Consider the following 18,039-nt stretch of genomic DNA (forward strand, 5'->3'; position numbering starts at 1 on the left):
TACCAGTGATTTAAAAATAATTTGAAAACATTCCGAATTATCCTGAGGGTCTATGACATGTTTCGTGTGAATTTACGAATGCCTTAAAACATGTTTTATTTTATAAAATAAATAATTTGTAATGTAAAACTGAAGACTGATTTAGTTTTTTTTTTTTTATAAATAAATAAATAATTTTTAATGTAAAACTGATGACTGATAACCTATCCCGTACGTATTGGTATGGTTCGCTGTACTGTGACCACTAAAATAGACTCGCCCGATATTTTTAGAATTTGTATACTCCCAAATAACATTATAAAAGGCGAAGTGTGATTGGTCAATATTTAAATTATTATTTACTGACGAAATGTTACCTGGACATTGGAGACTACGCAGTGTTGTTAGCAATCCGATTAAAATTAGTTCTACTGGTCTAAATAAGGCATTCGTAATTCACATGAAACATATCGTATACCCTCAGGATAATTCGGAATATTTTCAAATCACTGGCATGATTCTGCAAGTAAGGTTTTGATTGGTGGACATGAGCTCCAACTGGCTGGTGTTAGATCCACATGTAATAGTGGAGCTAATTTTAATTAGATTGGTGTTGGACTGTCAAGTGCCCTGCGAACTGGTTCAAATCCCACTGGTACACATTTGTGTTTTTTCATTCGTAATCAATATTTTTTTTAATCGGTGCATTAAGTATTCGGTGTATTCGACTCCAAAACAGCCGGCTTTTACTACAACGCGAGCTTCGGACATGATGACCAGCACAATCGACATTGTTACTGACAAGTTACAAATTTGTACCGGACAATGACCGTGACCGGCCGCTTATTTCAAGGCTTGCATAAGGCATAACTGAGAGTGGTTTTGTTTGTTTTTAGGAGGTGTACCTGAGCAGGAAGTCTAATCCTAGAGCTCTTGCCGACCGCCTGCTGAAACTCAGTCAGGGTGAACAATGTGCTCTGAAGCGACCGAAGACGTCCATCAAGAAACCTGGCTTCATCATCCAGCACTATGCCGGGGAGGTCCGCTACTGCCTCGAATGCATGGTCACCAAGAACAAGGTTTTTTTTTAATCTTACATCCATTCTGTTTTTAATATATTCATCAGATCAAAACACACATGGTCACCAAGAATACGGTTCTCTTCCTCTCGCATCCATTATATTCTTAATATGTTCTTCAGAACAATACACACATAGTCACCAAGAATACGGTTCTCTTGCTCTCACATCCATTATATTCTTCATATGTTCTTTGGAATAAAACATACATGGTCACCCAAAACGAGATTCTCTTGCTCTCTCATCCATTCTATTAATTTGTTTTTCAGAACAAAACACATATGGACCTTGGTTGTCAAACATAAAATTCTTCAACTGTTGTACCCATCATAATTTTTTTATTTATGGTTTGTGATGTAACACAAAAATAAAATTATCTTATTTATTGTTATTTTAAAAATGTTCATGGAGGCCAACATGTCTGGTCATCAAAAGTATTATTCTCTTACTGTTGCATAGATCTTACGGTTACCAATTTTAATTATTCTTTGGGATGTAACATATTTGTAATAGGTTCTTTCACTATTGTATCAGTTAATAGTCCCCTACTGGTCCAACCGAAAGGGGACTATAGGTTTCATTTCTGTCTGTCTGTCTGTCTGTCCATCTCTCCCATATATATTTTTCCGAATGTTTTTTTCCCACAATGCCTTGAGATATTGAGCTCAAATTTTGTATTAGCTATATTGTGTACTGTTACAAATCAAGTTTGATTTTCGTAGCAATTTATTGGGGGAGGGGGGGGGGGGGGGGGGGTCATAGAGTTATCGCCTTTGAATTTAAGAGTTATGAAAATTAGTTTTTTGGATTTTTTGTGTGCAATGTATTAAAGGAAACACGTCACGTAAACCATATTTGGCACCAACCATGTACAATTAATTATAAATTGAATCACCTAAAAACATTTTTTAGAAAAAATTAATTACTTAAAATATCTCCATAAAAGAACCCCAGATACGAGCTCTTAGCGGAAATTGCCGATCATTAATGAGCAGGGCAATCACGAGGTCCGTGACGTCAGAGACGCGTCGCTTGATCTGAAGCCTTACACTTAAAAGCATTAGTCCGTACCACTCATAAAGAATCTAAGACTTGCACAGCTTACCAAAACAATGAATGTTCGTTCGCAAAACGTTTTGCCGTATCAATATGAGCTGTTAGTAAATGAAGAAAGACACACATTTACTTACAACAGTGATACTGAAGAAAAAACGGATAGCGAGTCGGAGGGTGGAGAAACTGATGGTGCCAGACCAGACCGGTCGACCAATTTACAGCCCGGAGCCCGAAAGTAACCCGGAGACAAAACCAAAACTCGGATGCTAATGCCGAGGTGTATACTGTTCATATTTAGCATAAAGATACACCTCGATATGATGTATTTAAATATGTAAAATATATAAATGTAGGACACACATTTTTTGGGTTGTTTTTTTTAGAAAATATCGCATTTTTTATGTTCGGGCTGTACATAATGAAATCTGTATGCACAGTGTAAACAAACGCTCTAATTTACGACAAGGCGCTTCACTTTCATTAACCTGGCTTGTAAAACAACATAAATGACTTGAGAGTATAATCAACTTTTAAACTAAATATATTTCTATTTGCATCAATAGAACGAAATGGGGTTATAGTATTTTTCTCTCATAAAAAAAGTAGCATATTATTAGGCCTATTGGTAGGGTGCGTTAGAGTAAAAACGACCACTCACGATACCCAAGTGATAATTTTCTTTTCTTTGGTACTACGTAATTGGTCAGTTTTGTAATTTTAGATGGGAAAGTCTACTTAATCAAGGGTTTTACAGCATTCTTTACAGTAATGAAGCAGGGCGGCTGATAATGTCTATTAACATTGTACTATAGTCGCGACAGGTTACGCCACAATACCCTGTGATCTTAAAAAAACTGGCACGTATTTTGTACGTATGTCTAGACCGTGGTAATCACTTACCTGGTCGATACCCTGCAATATACACCTGCCAATCAGGAATCACATGTGCAGGCCACGGAAAGAAAGGACCAATTAACTAAAACAACACTCCGATTCTCAAGTCAGCCCGTGGATGAAACATAATAGTTATTTCGACACCGACAGTAGTGGTTTATTTTGTATTGAACTTTGTGTTGCTTTGGGGCTTCGGGCGATGAGGAACGTTTTTGTGACCGAAGATTAAAAACATTATTTAAAATTATTATTGTTTTCTACACGTTTTTTAAAACATATTTAAATACATCGTACTGAGATGTATCCTCATGCCAAATCCCATGTTTGTATATGCCATATTTAATTACTTATTGACGTTTCCTTCTTCGGACGGTGAATACAGATTTTGTTATGTAGGCCTACAGCCCTAACATGAAAAATCTTTTTTTTTCCAAAAAAATTAATAAATAAAACATTCTACATTTTTGTTTTAACATATATAAATACATCATGCTGAGGTGTATCTTTGTGCCAAATATGTACAATGTACACCTCGGCATTCGCAACCGAGTACTGTTTTTGTCTCCGGGTAACGTTCGGGCTCCGGGCTGTAAATAGGCTGACACCAAAGTACTATGCGGTGTTGGTGTCCAATCTTTTCTTTTGCGATAAAATACACGCGTCTTTCTTCGGATACAATCCTTTGGAAAACCATAAAAAGACAATCCCGATCGTTTAAACTGTTTATTTTTACACCCAAAGGCCGCGCTGTACGGCACTCTTGGACTGAAAAGATCGTAAGCCCCTTACTCCATATATAAACAGTTAACAACAATGGAAGAGTACAGCGGCTCTGACGTCACTTCCCTTTTTTTCCGAACGCTCACGAAGAAATATGCATAAATCGTACTTTGATACTGATTAGCGTAATTTCTTCATTTTAAGTTAACTACACGTATTTTATTGTTATAAAGTTATTTGTATATTATTTTTATATCATTTTTCTTTTAAAATGAGCTATAATATGGTCTCGTGTCATGTTTCCTTTAAGATATTGAGATAAAATTTTATATACCTTTATCATGTATTATTTTAGATCATCATCAGGTTTAACTTCCATGGCAATTTGCCCATTTTGTCACAGAATTCAGATGATTTTTTTTTTATGAAATTGTGTTGGGCCCAGTAGGGGACATGTATTGCTTTAGCAGTACTCTCAAAATGCTTGTTAATGCATAGTCTAAATGGCCCTGCAGACTGGTTGGACCTGCAGGTTTTTGTTTTGTTTCTAATACTCATGTAACAATAAAACACTTTTTTTTCTTCTTCTTCTTTTACTTTGTTTATTAGGACAACATTCCTGTTGAACTGGTCAGCTTGCTTCATCTAAGTGAGAGGCCATTTGTTCAAAATCTTCTGCAGAAGAAATCGGATACACACTCTCCGGGAAAGAAGAAGAAAGCTGTATTGGAAAAGTTCATGGTTAGTAAATAACATTTAATTACATTCAGTGGTTGGGACTGACTAGCACAATATTATGATGCTGTAATAAAGTCCGGAGTGGGTCATAGCCCCATGGCGCTTGCATGATGTGTGGTCAGTCTAGGGGGCGAGACATAGCCCAGTGGTAAAGCACTCGCTTGATATGCGGTCGGTTTGGGATTAATCCCCGTCAGTGAGCCCATTGGGCTATTTCTTGCTCCAGCCAGTGCACCACAACTGGTACACCAAAAGCTGTAGTATGTGCTATCCTGTCTATTGGATGGTGCATATAAAAGATCCCTTGCTGCTAATAGAAAAGAGTAGCCCATGAAGTGGCGACAGCGGGTTTCCTTCCTCAATATCTGTGTGGTCCTTAACCATATGTCCGACGCCATATAACCGTAAATAAAATGTGTTGAGTGCGTCATTAAATAAATAAATTATTTCCTTCCTTCCTGGTCAGTCTAGGATTGATTCACGTTGGTGGGCCCAATAGGGTATTTCTTTTTCCCTTCAGTACTCCACAACTGGTATAATAAAGACTGGTATGTACTATCCTGTCTGCATTTATAATATGTTTGGTTGCTAATTGAAAAGAGTATCCTTTGCTGTGGCTACAATAGGATCCCTCTCAAGTATCTGCCGTTCTTGACTGTATATCCAAAGCCATATAACCATGATTAAAATGTACTAAGAGTGTTGTTAAATAAAACCTTTCTTTCTTTCTGTAATAAAGCTACGAATCACACATTTGGAAAAAAGAAATGGCATGTTAACTGAACCATTCAGAAATGTCCAGGTAGAACTCTGCATTGGTTGTTAAAAACCAGTTACACAACAGTATAAAATATTTTTTATAATACTGTCTTCCTCAGAGTTCTTTGGATAGTTTAATGACGTCACTCAATTCGTCCAATGTTCACTACATCCGGTGCATCAAGCCGAACCGGATGAGCCAGGCGAGTCACTTTGACAGGGCGTATGTGATGAAACAGTTGGAGGCTGGCGGGATCGTGGAGACTGTTAAAATTTGTCAGCAAGGATATGCTGCACGGTAAGGTATACCGGGAACATTCTGTTCAGTATCGGCTCGTGATTCACTACGCAAGTTTCAGAGGTCGCTACACAATTTTAAAACATTAAAATCAGTAGTTGCTAATAAAGTTTCAATTGACTGAAAATATCGCTAATCAAGATTTTGAAAACAAAATATTCCCTGGTATATCCAGGGTGAGGAAATAGCAGAAATGTGGTGATATGGTGTGCATTTGTGACAAGTTTAACCCTTATTCTGCTTTACTCTTCTGACAGAAACTTTTTCCCTTTCTACAAGGAATATGTTTTAGTAGATTTGGCAGAATAAGAGTTAAGAAGTGGGTTGGGTTTTTTGGGTTTATGTTTTTTTTTTTTACATAAATATTAAACTGTTTGTGTTAAAATGAGCCTCAGGCTAAAGGACAGAACTAAACCTCTTTATAAAATACCTTCAATTACAAAATAATTTCTAAAAATGTATTTATCATTTGATTTATGTACATTTTTTATTTTTTTTATGTTTTGAGATGAATGATGATTATATTTTGTTCATTAGTACAGAAATGAATAAACATGTTGCAAAATTGTGCTTTTTACGTAGACACAGTGTTGAAAGGTATTGGGCCAGCTGGATCAGAATTATACAGTATGCTATGACCAGACTAACTGATTAAAGTTACAGTCTCTGGTTACCATATTATAACATCATGTACAAATATGAAATACAAGCTCAAATGCACTTTTAAAAAACTCGTGTGTGTTCGCTATGAATGGAGATCGTCAAAAGTATACGCTTGATTCGTCGCCTGTGCCACCATAGCTCGGCAAAGCACAAACGACAGCCTGTTGTCAGTTTCAGTTAACACATGCGTTTGCCGATTTCAAATTGTAGAGTTCGTCTCAAAAAATTAAAAGAGAAATCTTACGCTGTACCAAGAACGTTCGGTTGAGGATACGGTACTAGAGTCTTTCGTTAAAACCGGTTTGATCTTGACAACATATTATCGACAATCGTACCTTCCTATTTCAGAATTAAAATTTGATAAAGTGTTAGTAGAACTTTCAAAGTTTAGCTTGTATACTAGTAACACATTAATCATCACTAAAGTAGACCATGAACGTTTTCACTTCTTAATTTTACGTGTTAAAATCAACAAATTCAAATAAATATTCTTAGTTTGGAAAGGGTAAAGTATGGAGGGGGGTGTTTAACGACATCAAAGTTTAGAGTATATTGATTTAATAATCATCCGATGCCATACAACCATAAATAAAATGTGTTGAATGCATCGTTAAATAAAACATATCCTATCCTTCCTTCCATCTGCTGTTGGATGTCTGACATTTGGTAATTTGACATATAATCTTAGAGAGGAATCGGGTGCAGGGGGAGGGTATTGGAGGTCGAAACCCTTACTTGCCCAAGCTTAAAAAAAAATTGAATGTATTTTCTGGGGGAGCATGGCCCCATATAAACTTAGCTCAACACAGTCTATAACCCCAACCCCGCTGAAATCCCTGCATACGCAAGGGATCGTTTATATGTACCATCCCATAGACAGGATATCACATACCATGGTCTTTTATATACCAGCGGATGGGGATTGATCCTAGACTGACCGCGCATTTCCAAAAAACACCTTTTTAGGTCCAAGTAATGAATAAAAATAACATATAGTCTTGAAAAATGTTACGTAAATCGAACACAGTACCCTCTTCCTCTACCCCTAGAGTGTTACGTAATTAGTAACACCCCCTTACATGTAACGCATATGCCAACAGCTGGCCACTGTCATAATTTCAAGGCAAATCCCACCAACCCCTGGAAAGACCTTATACCATACCTCTATGGATATAATATGTTTTGGAGATATGAGACGACCCCTCAATCAAGACAGTTAAATTTGTTCAAAAATTCCAAAATCTCACGTGATCTCTTGTTGGGGAATTCCACACTTGTGATAAACTAATGAAAACCGAGATCGGTAGGAGCCCGTCAAAAGTGTCCCACTTTCGAAATACTGGCTTTGTTTTTGACCTGGATAAGCTAGAGTAGTGAAACCAATGCGGAGTGCAGTGTCAAATATGCACCAAACATAATAGGATTTTCTGTTCTATATGCTTAAATAATAAAAAATATTCCAGATACTGCCGCTTTAAATGTTTTAAAAATATTTTACTTCTTTTTCAGTTTTAATAGTTAAAAAATTAAATATTTCAGAATGTTTTTACCGAAATGGTTGCTGTTAGTAAAACATTTTTTTTTTTTCAAATGGCCTTAAATTTGCTCTTCTGTTGTAAGTCTAAATAAATATTATTTGGTAGAATTAATATTAAATATATATTAAGAATAAAAATAGTACGTCAACCTCTGGTGAACATCCAGTTTTGTATTATTCTAAACATACATGTATATAATGTGATATTACCAGTACACACAAGGGTAATAACATCTCAACTGATATAATGGCTATTGTAGTTACTATGTTTGGTCTTGATTTCCAAAGGGAATGTCAGTGTTTTTGTCACTGAAAGCAATATGTGCAAATAAAGAGAGTATTGCTGTAGAACATTTATAATTTATACATTCTCTTTAAATAGTTCTCAAACAAAGCAAACACACAATGGCATTGTTGGTTTCTGTCAGTAATAATTAATTCATCCGTATTAAGTTTATGGAATATAACTAATAAACAGAATTTTAGTTGTCAATAATTGATGTTGGGACATTGAGGAAAATATAGTTGTGATATAGGTTGTGTAGACGTAAACAAAGACTCATTTGTTTTCAAATCAATATCCTGTCATGTGAGACTATATCTTTTATCTCCGTCCTTCTGTCTATCCGTCCATCCGTCTGTCCCAAATATAGTTTTCTGGATGTTTTTTTCACAGTGCCTTGATGTATTGAGCTGAAATTTTGTGTATATCTTTATAATAAACTGTTACAGATCAAGTTTGACTATCACTGTGACTAACCCTTTTTTGGCCGAATTATGCTCCTTTTTTACAATACCTGAAGATATTGAGATGGAATTTTGTATATAGATTTATCATGTACTACTACAGATCACATTTAACTTTCATGGCGATTTACCTATTTTCCACAGAGTTGTGGCCCTTGAATTTAGGAGATATGAAAATCTGTTGTTGGGCCCGGTATTGTGTTAGCAGTACTCTCAGAATGCTTGTTATTTCAGAATATCCTACGAGGAATTTCACCAGCGGTATGGCTTTCTCATTTCGTTTACTGGTGCTCATCAGACCGGAGACGATCGGGTGTTCGAATTCCTAGAGCAGCAGCACTGCCGACAGCTAAACATGCCGGTGTCGCCACGACAGTCGAACACTCCCAAGAGAAAACTGCGGAGGAGGACAGGTTGGTTTCTGTGTTTTCGTAACAGTGTGAGGCAGAATTCAGCTCAGTTGGTTGAGAGCCAGCTTAAGGTGCTTGTGTCGCAGGATCGAATCACCTCGATGGATCCATTCAATTGATTTGTTTTTTTCTGTCTTTCCAACCACTGGTCAAAGGCTCTGGTATGTGCTTTCCTGTCTGGGAAAGTGCATATAAAATATCCCTTGCTGCATTAGGAAAAATGTGATGATTACTTAATCAATGTGCTCTATTGGTGTCGTTAAACAAAACAAACTTCTTTTAACAGTGTTGTAGAATCTCTCTTTGAAAAAAATAAGTCAACGAAAAGTAAAAGTTTGTTTTGTTTAACGACACCACTAGAGCACATTGATTTATTAATCATGGCTATTGGATGTCAAACATTTAGCAATTTTAACATATAGTCTTAGAGAGGAAACCTGCTGTATTTTTCCATTATTAGCAAGGGATCTTTTATGTGCACCATCTCACACAGGATAGCACATACCACAGCCTTTGATATACCAGTCGTGGTGCACTGGCTGGAATGAGAAATAGTCCAATGGGCCCACCGACGGGGATTGATCCAACACTGAGCGCTTTATGTCTGGGTTATGTCTTGTCACCACAAGTCAACAAGTACATTATAAAAACAAGACAGGTATTTATCACACTCAGTGTGAAAGTGCATTCACATGCACACATGCATGTACACGCCTGTTATTATTTATAGTATATGTTTGTCACTGTAGTATAAAATGGCAATTGAAAAGTACAAAAAGATACTAAAAACAACACAAATGGGATGGGTTTATTATGTATAAAATATTTACAATTCAAAAGACATGTATCTACATTTAAGTGTTAAAATTTGTTACATTTTTATAACCATTTAAATTCTTTTCCTTCCAAATCTAATCTATATCCAGAAGAAACATTTTCGTTACAAAAATCTGACATTTATTGTGTTGTGCTGTAAACTTTTTGTAAGAAAAATACAAAATTGTAACTTGTAGTATTAACCATGTTTGTTATTATGTGTTATTAGAAACTTGGAAAGACCTGTCTAATTTTTATTTTAATTTTTTGTAAAACTAGGGATTCATGCTTTGTCTTTAAGGTATTACGGAGTGCGACCACCTTCGTAAATACAGTGCTGCCATTCTTCAAGCCATGTTCAAGTCGGACAGTCCGGACAATGATCACTTGGTGAACCAGTTTGGGAGGACGAAAGTCTTCTTACGTCGGGAACAGGTACAGGGAGACCAGTTTTGCCATGCATGACTTATTTTACAACATGAAGCCAGACATCCCATTCCTGCAATATTCATACAGACAAAATGTCATGAAAACCCATTTTGTATCTTTGGTAACTCATAGCAACTTGTATATACCACATTTTGTGTTCTACATAAAGCTTGGTGTCTATTGTATAATATATTATTTTTCTCCTTAATAACGCATTAACGCATACTGTGAAATAACTTGTTTGTTTGTGATGGTCTTCATTTTCGTTTAAACCGTGGACTAGTGCTGTCCACAAATTTAGGAACACAGAAATAAAATATATGTTTACATTTAATACAAGTTTATGATACTACCTGTTCAATCCATGAAATTATAGTCCGTCCGACAGCGAACGCCTTTTTTTATACTATGGAATTTACTACAAGTTATTTATTTCTGAGTCGATACATTTATAAATTGCATACAAAAATAGTTCTAAATTTCTTGTTACGTGATGCCAAACTGAAGTAATTTACAAAATACATTTGTATAGAATGATGGGACGGACTATAAGTAGACATTGAAATGTGCTTTATAGCAAAACCATTAAAATTTTAGTAGACGGAAATAAATGATTTATCAGTACTTGAATCTCTACTCTTTCCATACTGACACGGCTGTAAATGAAACCTTTTCAGTTGGAAAAGCTGGAATCGAAAAGGACAGCAATTCTTTCACAGCAAGTTACGTTGATTCAGAGATGTTGGAGAAAGTATGTTTCACGGAAGAGGAGACGCAATTGGGCTGCTCGGGTTATTCAGAAACGTTGGAGAAGATTTGTTCTACTGAAGAAAAAACGTGATTGGGCTGCGCACATTATTCAGAGAAGTTGGAAAAGATACGTTCTTCGAAAGAGAAAACTCGACTGGGCTGCATGCGTCATTCAGAGAAGTTGGAGACGATTTACTTTACGGAAGAGAAGACAAGAGTGGGCTGCGTTTGTGATTCATCAGTACTGGAGAAGATTCGTCTTGTCGATGAAGAGAAGGAAGGATCGGGCCGCATGTGTTATTCAAAGAGGTGAAATTACAAACTTATATTTCAATTAAAACAGCAGTCTCGGCTCTCCCCCCCCCCCCCCCCACACACACACACACATAGCATCATTTAGTAATACAAACACAACAGTTTAATTAAATCGTAAGTTACATGGTATGGTAAGGGTTGGGGTCCTGATATCGCTACCTTACTGTCATGTTATAAGCCAGTGATTGTACATAAAATATAACATGCAACACCATTTTAACTGTTCTCATAGTTGCTCCTCTTGATTTGTACTTTTTACCACCTTTGTACTTGCCCAATGCCACATTTCGCAAGGAGCTTTTGGTACTTGGGTCCAGTCAATTACCATGTAATCCACCACATCTCATCTGAACCTTTTTTTTGCTATGTACGGGTTACATCTAGTAAACATATAATGTGAATAATATGAATACATGTATATTAAAGTGTTAATAAACATGGATATATAAAAACCAAATTCTGTGCAGACTTCTCCAAGAAAACTAAATTGAGAGGAGTAATTAGTTGTAGTAATGTTTTAGAAGAAAAATAATTTACTTGCTATTAAAGTGGAGATAAAAATGACTCCTTGAACCTTCTCTCAGGGGAGTGAATTGAAGCGACAGATTTCTCCTCTTAAATGGCTAGGACTCGGAACTCTATTAACGTGCCTCTATACCTCAGAAGTTTCAGACACGTCTGTCCCAGGTCTGATCTCTGGCATGACCAGTGACCCGACCTGGGACAGATCTTAAATGGCAAGGTCTGGTTTAACAGTGAAGGGACTACGGTCTCACTACACAGATCACTTCCGAGAGAGTTCATTCATCACGGTCCACTATAGTTCCTAATTGTGACACAAGTTATGGTTCACATATTCACTTCTAGGAAATGGTGAAGAATTAAAACAATATGTATGTTTAATGGTAAGCCTTCTGGCTGTATTTTGCCCGTGTTATTTTGTATTATTCTGCATTGACCTTTTGGGACATGGGTGTATAGCGCAAGAGACAGCCGGAGTGAATCAGTTAATGAACCACCTGTTCGGACCGGTACTACATCCAGATGCGGTCATGCAAAAAACTGAGACGGAAATGTTCTTAATTTTGGAGTGAAAATAAATGCTTATATAATGTATGTTTGCAATGGTGTTATGTTGTTAGTGCCAATGAGAGCCTGTTCTATTGGCAATCTTCATTTGAAGTTGAGCAATTTAACATGGGTTTCAATGGCAGATGACATATGTGTAGTGAGACCTAACTGAGATTACTTTACATTTAATATTTTGGGGTGGTGGGATATATAGAAAAATGGCCTCCAGCTACCTCCACCTCTACTCTTGAAATGTGATCAATTTTACAAGTGCTTCCAAGTTACTATAATGTACGATTCGAAGACAAGCTAAGTTGAACCTGTACCATGTGAATTAAATTTTCTTTCTAGCTTTCCGCAAGCATCGACTGAGACAGCAGCTGAATATCAAGTTAAAACAATTACTGGATGACAGTCAGAGACAACAGATGAAGGAAAACTTGGCACCAACACCTACAACATCTGTAGCAGCATCCAGTTCATTGTCATTGCCAACGTCAAAGATATCGGACACTTCGATATCAAAGGCGTCTAGTAGTCACATTATTTTGAAGCCAGTATCTGCCCGTGATGGTTATAGAGACACAGAACCCACCTTGAAAAGACTAAAACTGGCTTGTGGAGCCTACTCTCGTCTCGAACATGTTTACGTTGGGGATGGAATTGTCACCAGAAGGAAAATTCCAAAGGTCAGTAGGGAAGACAGTGGCTATTGTTTGTTTATGCTCATATACAAATCAAAATAAGAATTGTTTGTAATTTTTTTGTGGGAATTTATCTATGTATAACAGTCACAAATTGTATAAAATCATGTAGCGTAGCGAAGTGATTTAATACTAAATTTGTGACTTTGATAAATTCACAAAAAATTACAAACAATTTTTATAATTACAAACAACACTTCAATTTAGTTAAAAACACACAAAAATCAGTTTCTAACATCCTTTCCATGACCTGTTTTACGAAATGACATCCTGTATGAAAAGTTAAGCTTTATTTACATTGAAATCGATTGTAACTGTCTCACCAGAGAAATTTTAAAAGCCCATTAGAAACGATGGCTACCGTGTAAATAACAAATGCACAAAATGCAATTTTGTTTGTCATCTGCTAACCATAACATCGCTAGTGGGAAACCATGGCATTTTGGTATTGGTGAGGATCCGCGTTTTGGTACAAACTTTAAAATATTCTTAAAAAGGAAAAGATAACTCAGGAGAAATGTTGCTGAGTCGAAAACATCCATTGAATCACAAAAAAAAGAAAAGAGTTTCAATCCGTGGGTGTTCAACGTCGTGAAATGCTTCAATTATTGGAAATGCTGTCATTTTCCACAAATAATAGTAAATAACGGCGATCATGCTTGATTTATTATATGTACACGTCTTGCGTGCAGTATTAGTTGTAACCGAAGGCACTCTTATATTTACATCCAACTTTGCACGTAACTTACGTTTCCGTCGTTTCACGAATAGCTCTTCAGTCATAGATTTATGTTTGTGTGTAAAACTAGACTTAGGATGTTTTGTGAATATGGGTCCTGGTATATAACAGTTATATGCAGTTGGATGTGTCAAGACTTAAGCCAGCCAGGACTCTTATCAATGAAGTTGCAGTGTTAACACAGAGGGTTCGGATGCAGGCACAGCCTTTTGGTCTTGCTAGATAAATTTAGTGTTCTTTCTTTCTTTTTCTCTCTCGGTTTCGTTTTGTAGGGGAGGAGTGGGTAACCTATACCCAAGTGCTGAATTACGAGTGTAATAAATGTACACATGTATGTGTCTGTGAGATGCCACGAGGTAAACAACAATATGGTATGTACGTGTTTATAAATAGCATGAATGTGATTGTGTCATGTGACTTACGAATGATTACGTGCAGTAGAAAATTAATTAATAGTTGTCATGTTTTAAATGAGGTATTTACGTATTGATAATTCAATGTATTTTGTAGTACCAGCTGAAATTCCACACTCGGCCCAGTGTATTGGAGAACGCTCACCTCGTGCCATACAAATTTATGCAAAGAAGTCTCACCGACTGTCTACCAGACAAAAGAAAATGATTGAGACAGACAAAAGAAAATGATTGAGACAGATGCTCCAATGTGTTTATTACAGAAGACAAGAAACCAACTTGAAATTCCTGTCTTGAAGGACCTGTCTGAGATATGGCAAAGAAAGAAGCCCATTCCACCAACAGTAATCGTTTCTTTTGATATTGAAGTGAAGGCTGTGAAGTGGTTGATTTGAAATAAATGTAAACAGAATTGTGAAGAGAGAGAGAGAGAGACCAGTGTGTCCACGTCTCCTTTATTTCAAAGAATGTCCTTTATTTCATGATTCTGCTAGATCTCCTTTATTTCCTTCTTTATTTTTGACAAATCTCCATTTTTGGAAAAAAGCAGATTGCATGTCTGCATTTTTATTGGCTTATTTCCTCACAATTAAGAGTGTAATTGTAATTGTAATTGGACAGATTTCTTCAGGGCAAACCTTGAAATGTTGACTCTAGATGCTATCAGAATGCATCTCAGGTCACATGTTTTTTTTGGGGGGTTTTCAAAAATTTTGACATGATATGCCCCCGCTCTTGAACTCATATCCCCCCCCCCCCCCCCCCCCCCCCCCCCCATGGCCACGTTGCGCCCGCAAATAAACCCAAATGCTTTATCTCATTTATTTTCAATTTAAGTCTGTGGACACACTGAAGAGAGAAGAATCGAGCTTGTGACTTGGTTATTGTATGACTTGCTTCAGTATCGCATCTTCGGGGTTGTGAAGGCAAGCTGGTAAATGGTTCAAGCCATGAGCTGTTGTAACATTTGACTAGCAACATGTTAAGTACCTTACCGGTCTAACTGGAGGGGACTATATGTTTTATCTCTGTCTGTCTGTCCATCTGTCCCACATAAAGTTTTCCAGATAGTTTTTTTTTCCTCTTGCCATTACAAAATAAAAAGGCGAGATTTAGATATTATTTTTCTGATGATGACACTTGTTTTGTTAAACTCTCACATTTCGATTACTTGCTCATAAACAGTAAGTCCTAGGTCAATGAAACTTGGTTTATAGTTGCATCTGAGTGATTATCTCAGTGCACCGACAAGTTTATAGTAGGTGAGACATTTAATTGTGCAGAATTCTTGTTGCAGTAAAATATTAGAGTAAAATAACATTGTTGTGAGAAGTTTGTTAGTTTTGTTTAACGACACCACTAGAGCACATTGATTAATTAATCATCGGCTGTTGGATGTCAAACATTTGGCAATTATGACAGGAAAGCACATACTACGACCTTTGACCAGTTGTGGTGCACTGGTTGGAATGGGGGTGGGACGTAGCCCAGTGTTAAAGCGTTCACTTAATGCACGGTCGGTCGAGGATCGGTCCCCGTTGGTGTACCTATTGGGGCTATTTCTCGTTCCCGCCAGTACTCCACAACTGGTGTAACAAAGGCTGTGGTATGTACTATCCTGTCTGTGGGATGGTGCATATAAAAGATCCCTTGCTGCTAATTGAAAAGAGTAGCCCATGAAGTGGCCACAGTGGGTTTCTTCTCAATATCTGTGTGGTCCTTAACCATATGTTCGACGCCATATAACCATAAATAAAATGTGTTGAGTGCATCGTTAAATAAAACATTTTTTTTTTTTTTTCTTTGGTTGGAACGAGATAAAACCCAATCAGTTGAACGAATCCATTGAGGTGGTTTGATCCGGCAACGCCAGCACCTCAGAAAAGTACTCAACCGACTGAGCTAAATCCCACCCCTTGTGAGAAGTGCTTACGTGTGTACATTCCTACCTACATTTGTACTTTAGATCAAACAGTCTCCTCCTTTAAGCCATATAATGTTTTGACTTACACAACATGTGTATGTGTGTTTGTTTGTTTATTTGTTTGTTAATAATGTGTTTGTTTGTTGTGTTTGTTAATGATATACTCCTACTCAATCTTTGTGATAATTCAAGTCAAAATAGTTTGACAAACATATCTTTTATTTTTAATTATTGAATTGTGCATAACCTTTACAAAAGGTTGAAAAGAAGACATTTGTTTTTTGTTTATGTTACATAGAGCATGCTTGTTTTGTTTCAAATATATACGTTACCACTGATCAGTTATTCAAATGTTACTCAGAATGCTGTAACCAAGAACTCTTTAATTGTGATTTAACATTTTGGGACATTCATGTATAGTTTTTTATATTTTATTTTTTTGAAATCTTACTTTGGTATGTGAATTTATATGAAATGCATAATAATATGATGGAAGCTGGTGCAAATATTAAATTCATATTTCAAGTGTGTTAATAATTCTTTGAAACAATTCTTTGTACAAAAATTGTATATAATACAAATACAGTAGTGGTAGTAATATATAACAGTAAAACCCACAGTAAACTGGAATTCCCGTTTTTTTAATGTTAGTACAGAACAGAACCTTTCTAAACTGGATACCTCTTAAAACCAGACATTTTACTTAGTCTCATGCGTGTCCAGTTCTAAATTCTAACTACATGTATAAGTGCCTCTACTAGCTGGTTATGGGTTTGAAATGTTTCAAAATTGGACGCAGCATTTCATCTGCTTTGACAAATTTCAAACAGCAGTTCTGTTACTATCATCTATCTAAAAATTAGAAAAAATATATATGTGCATTAATTTCCAAAATTTTAGGGTATATAATTAACACTCCATAGGCCTACCCACAGGCAAAAACTGTGCTGTATATGTTAACTGTAAGTCAAAGAACTTGTAAAGGTGTTTTTTCCTGACATACAAAATCTTTAGATTTTCCCGTCCAGTATTTGAATACGTTTTTTAAATATGAACATGGGACTGACTAATCCTTGTACATTGGTTCGTAAATACCAGTATATAGCAAACAAAACTTGTTTTAAAAAACAACAATAAAGCATTGTTAATAGGGAGCTTGAAATTGTTTAGTTCTTATTAATTTACAAATGAGTAAATGGTGTTTGAGTAAATATAACTGTTGAAATAAATTACTTTTTGATATCAAAATGTATGTTTTGTTTTAAATTAATACTAGCTTTGGAATGGCGCTCATATTAGAATGGTTGATTGCAACAAGACAAACCTTAGGATTTCCTTGGATCCTATGCAATTAGCTATTTTCCTACAAGGCACTCGTATGGTGTGGCGTTGCCTTTGCTATCTGAGGTGTATGTGTACAGGGATGTTTGCTTGTTTCTTTTTGTTGGGCTGGAGTAGGCAGCTGCAGCCTGCGTCTCACAAGTGTAATTACTAGATTGACACTGTTTGGTACATGATCATAACCCTGTACATTCATAGGCGTCGAAATGGGCGAACTCAGAAACTGGAGGAGCTTGATTTGATTGAAACAAAATTCCCTACTCCCACTGTACACAATAATATAGCTCATTAGCTGGGGCGTTGCCAGAAAGGAAAAAACGCCTATGAAAACCCAGACCTGTAAAATAAATATCAGAGTCATGGGGAAAATAAAATAAATCTGGGGAAATTCCAAACGAGGCAAGTGCCACGTCTGCTTCATGCTGGCTACGCCATTGATAAGTGTCCATATTTGTAGAAGTTGTTTTAATACAATTGTTTACGCGCACGTGCGTGCGTGTGTGTGTGTGTGTATGTATTATAATATACAAGGCCGTTTTAACAGTTTTTAGTCGTTCTAACTGTTTTTTCTCTTGATTTGTACTGCCTACCGCCTTCTTTGTACTGGTTCGATGCAGCATTTTGCAAGGATTTTTTTGCGCTTAGGTCCAGTCAACT

General features: G+C 36.5%; 1 protein-coding gene across 2 annotated transcripts in view; it reads left to right on the top strand.

Annotated features, from left to right (window-relative positions):
• Nucleotides 1-15,792, top strand: part of LOC121368440 (unconventional myosin-XIX-like) — a 41,875-nt gene extending 26,083 nt beyond the window's left edge. For both annotated transcript variants that reach the window (XM_041493172.1, XM_041493173.1), the window contains 8 exons: nucleotides 876-1,058; nucleotides 4,338-4,469; nucleotides 5,345-5,523; nucleotides 8,705-8,883; nucleotides 9,998-10,131; nucleotides 10,803-11,184; nucleotides 12,613-12,950; nucleotides 14,215-15,792. In XM_041493172.1, the coding sequence (XP_041349106.1) occupies nucleotides 876-1,058; nucleotides 4,338-4,469; nucleotides 5,345-5,523; nucleotides 8,705-8,883; nucleotides 9,998-10,131; nucleotides 10,803-11,184; nucleotides 12,613-12,950; nucleotides 14,215-14,325 (1,638 nt within the window). In that variant the 3' untranslated portion in view covers nucleotides 14,326-15,792. The remainder of the gene's footprint in view (nucleotides 1-875; nucleotides 1,059-4,337; nucleotides 4,470-5,344; nucleotides 5,524-8,704; nucleotides 8,884-9,997; nucleotides 10,132-10,802; nucleotides 11,185-12,612; nucleotides 12,951-14,214) is intronic.
• The last annotated feature ends 2,247 nt before the right edge of the window (nucleotides 15,793-18,039 follow it).

Source organism: Gigantopelta aegis, chromosome 3 (assembly GCF_016097555.1).
Source record: "Gigantopelta aegis isolate Gae_Host chromosome 3, Gae_host_genome, whole genome shotgun sequence".
Taxonomy (NCBI): Eukaryota; Metazoa; Mollusca; class Gastropoda; order Neomphalida; family Peltospiridae; genus Gigantopelta; species Gigantopelta aegis.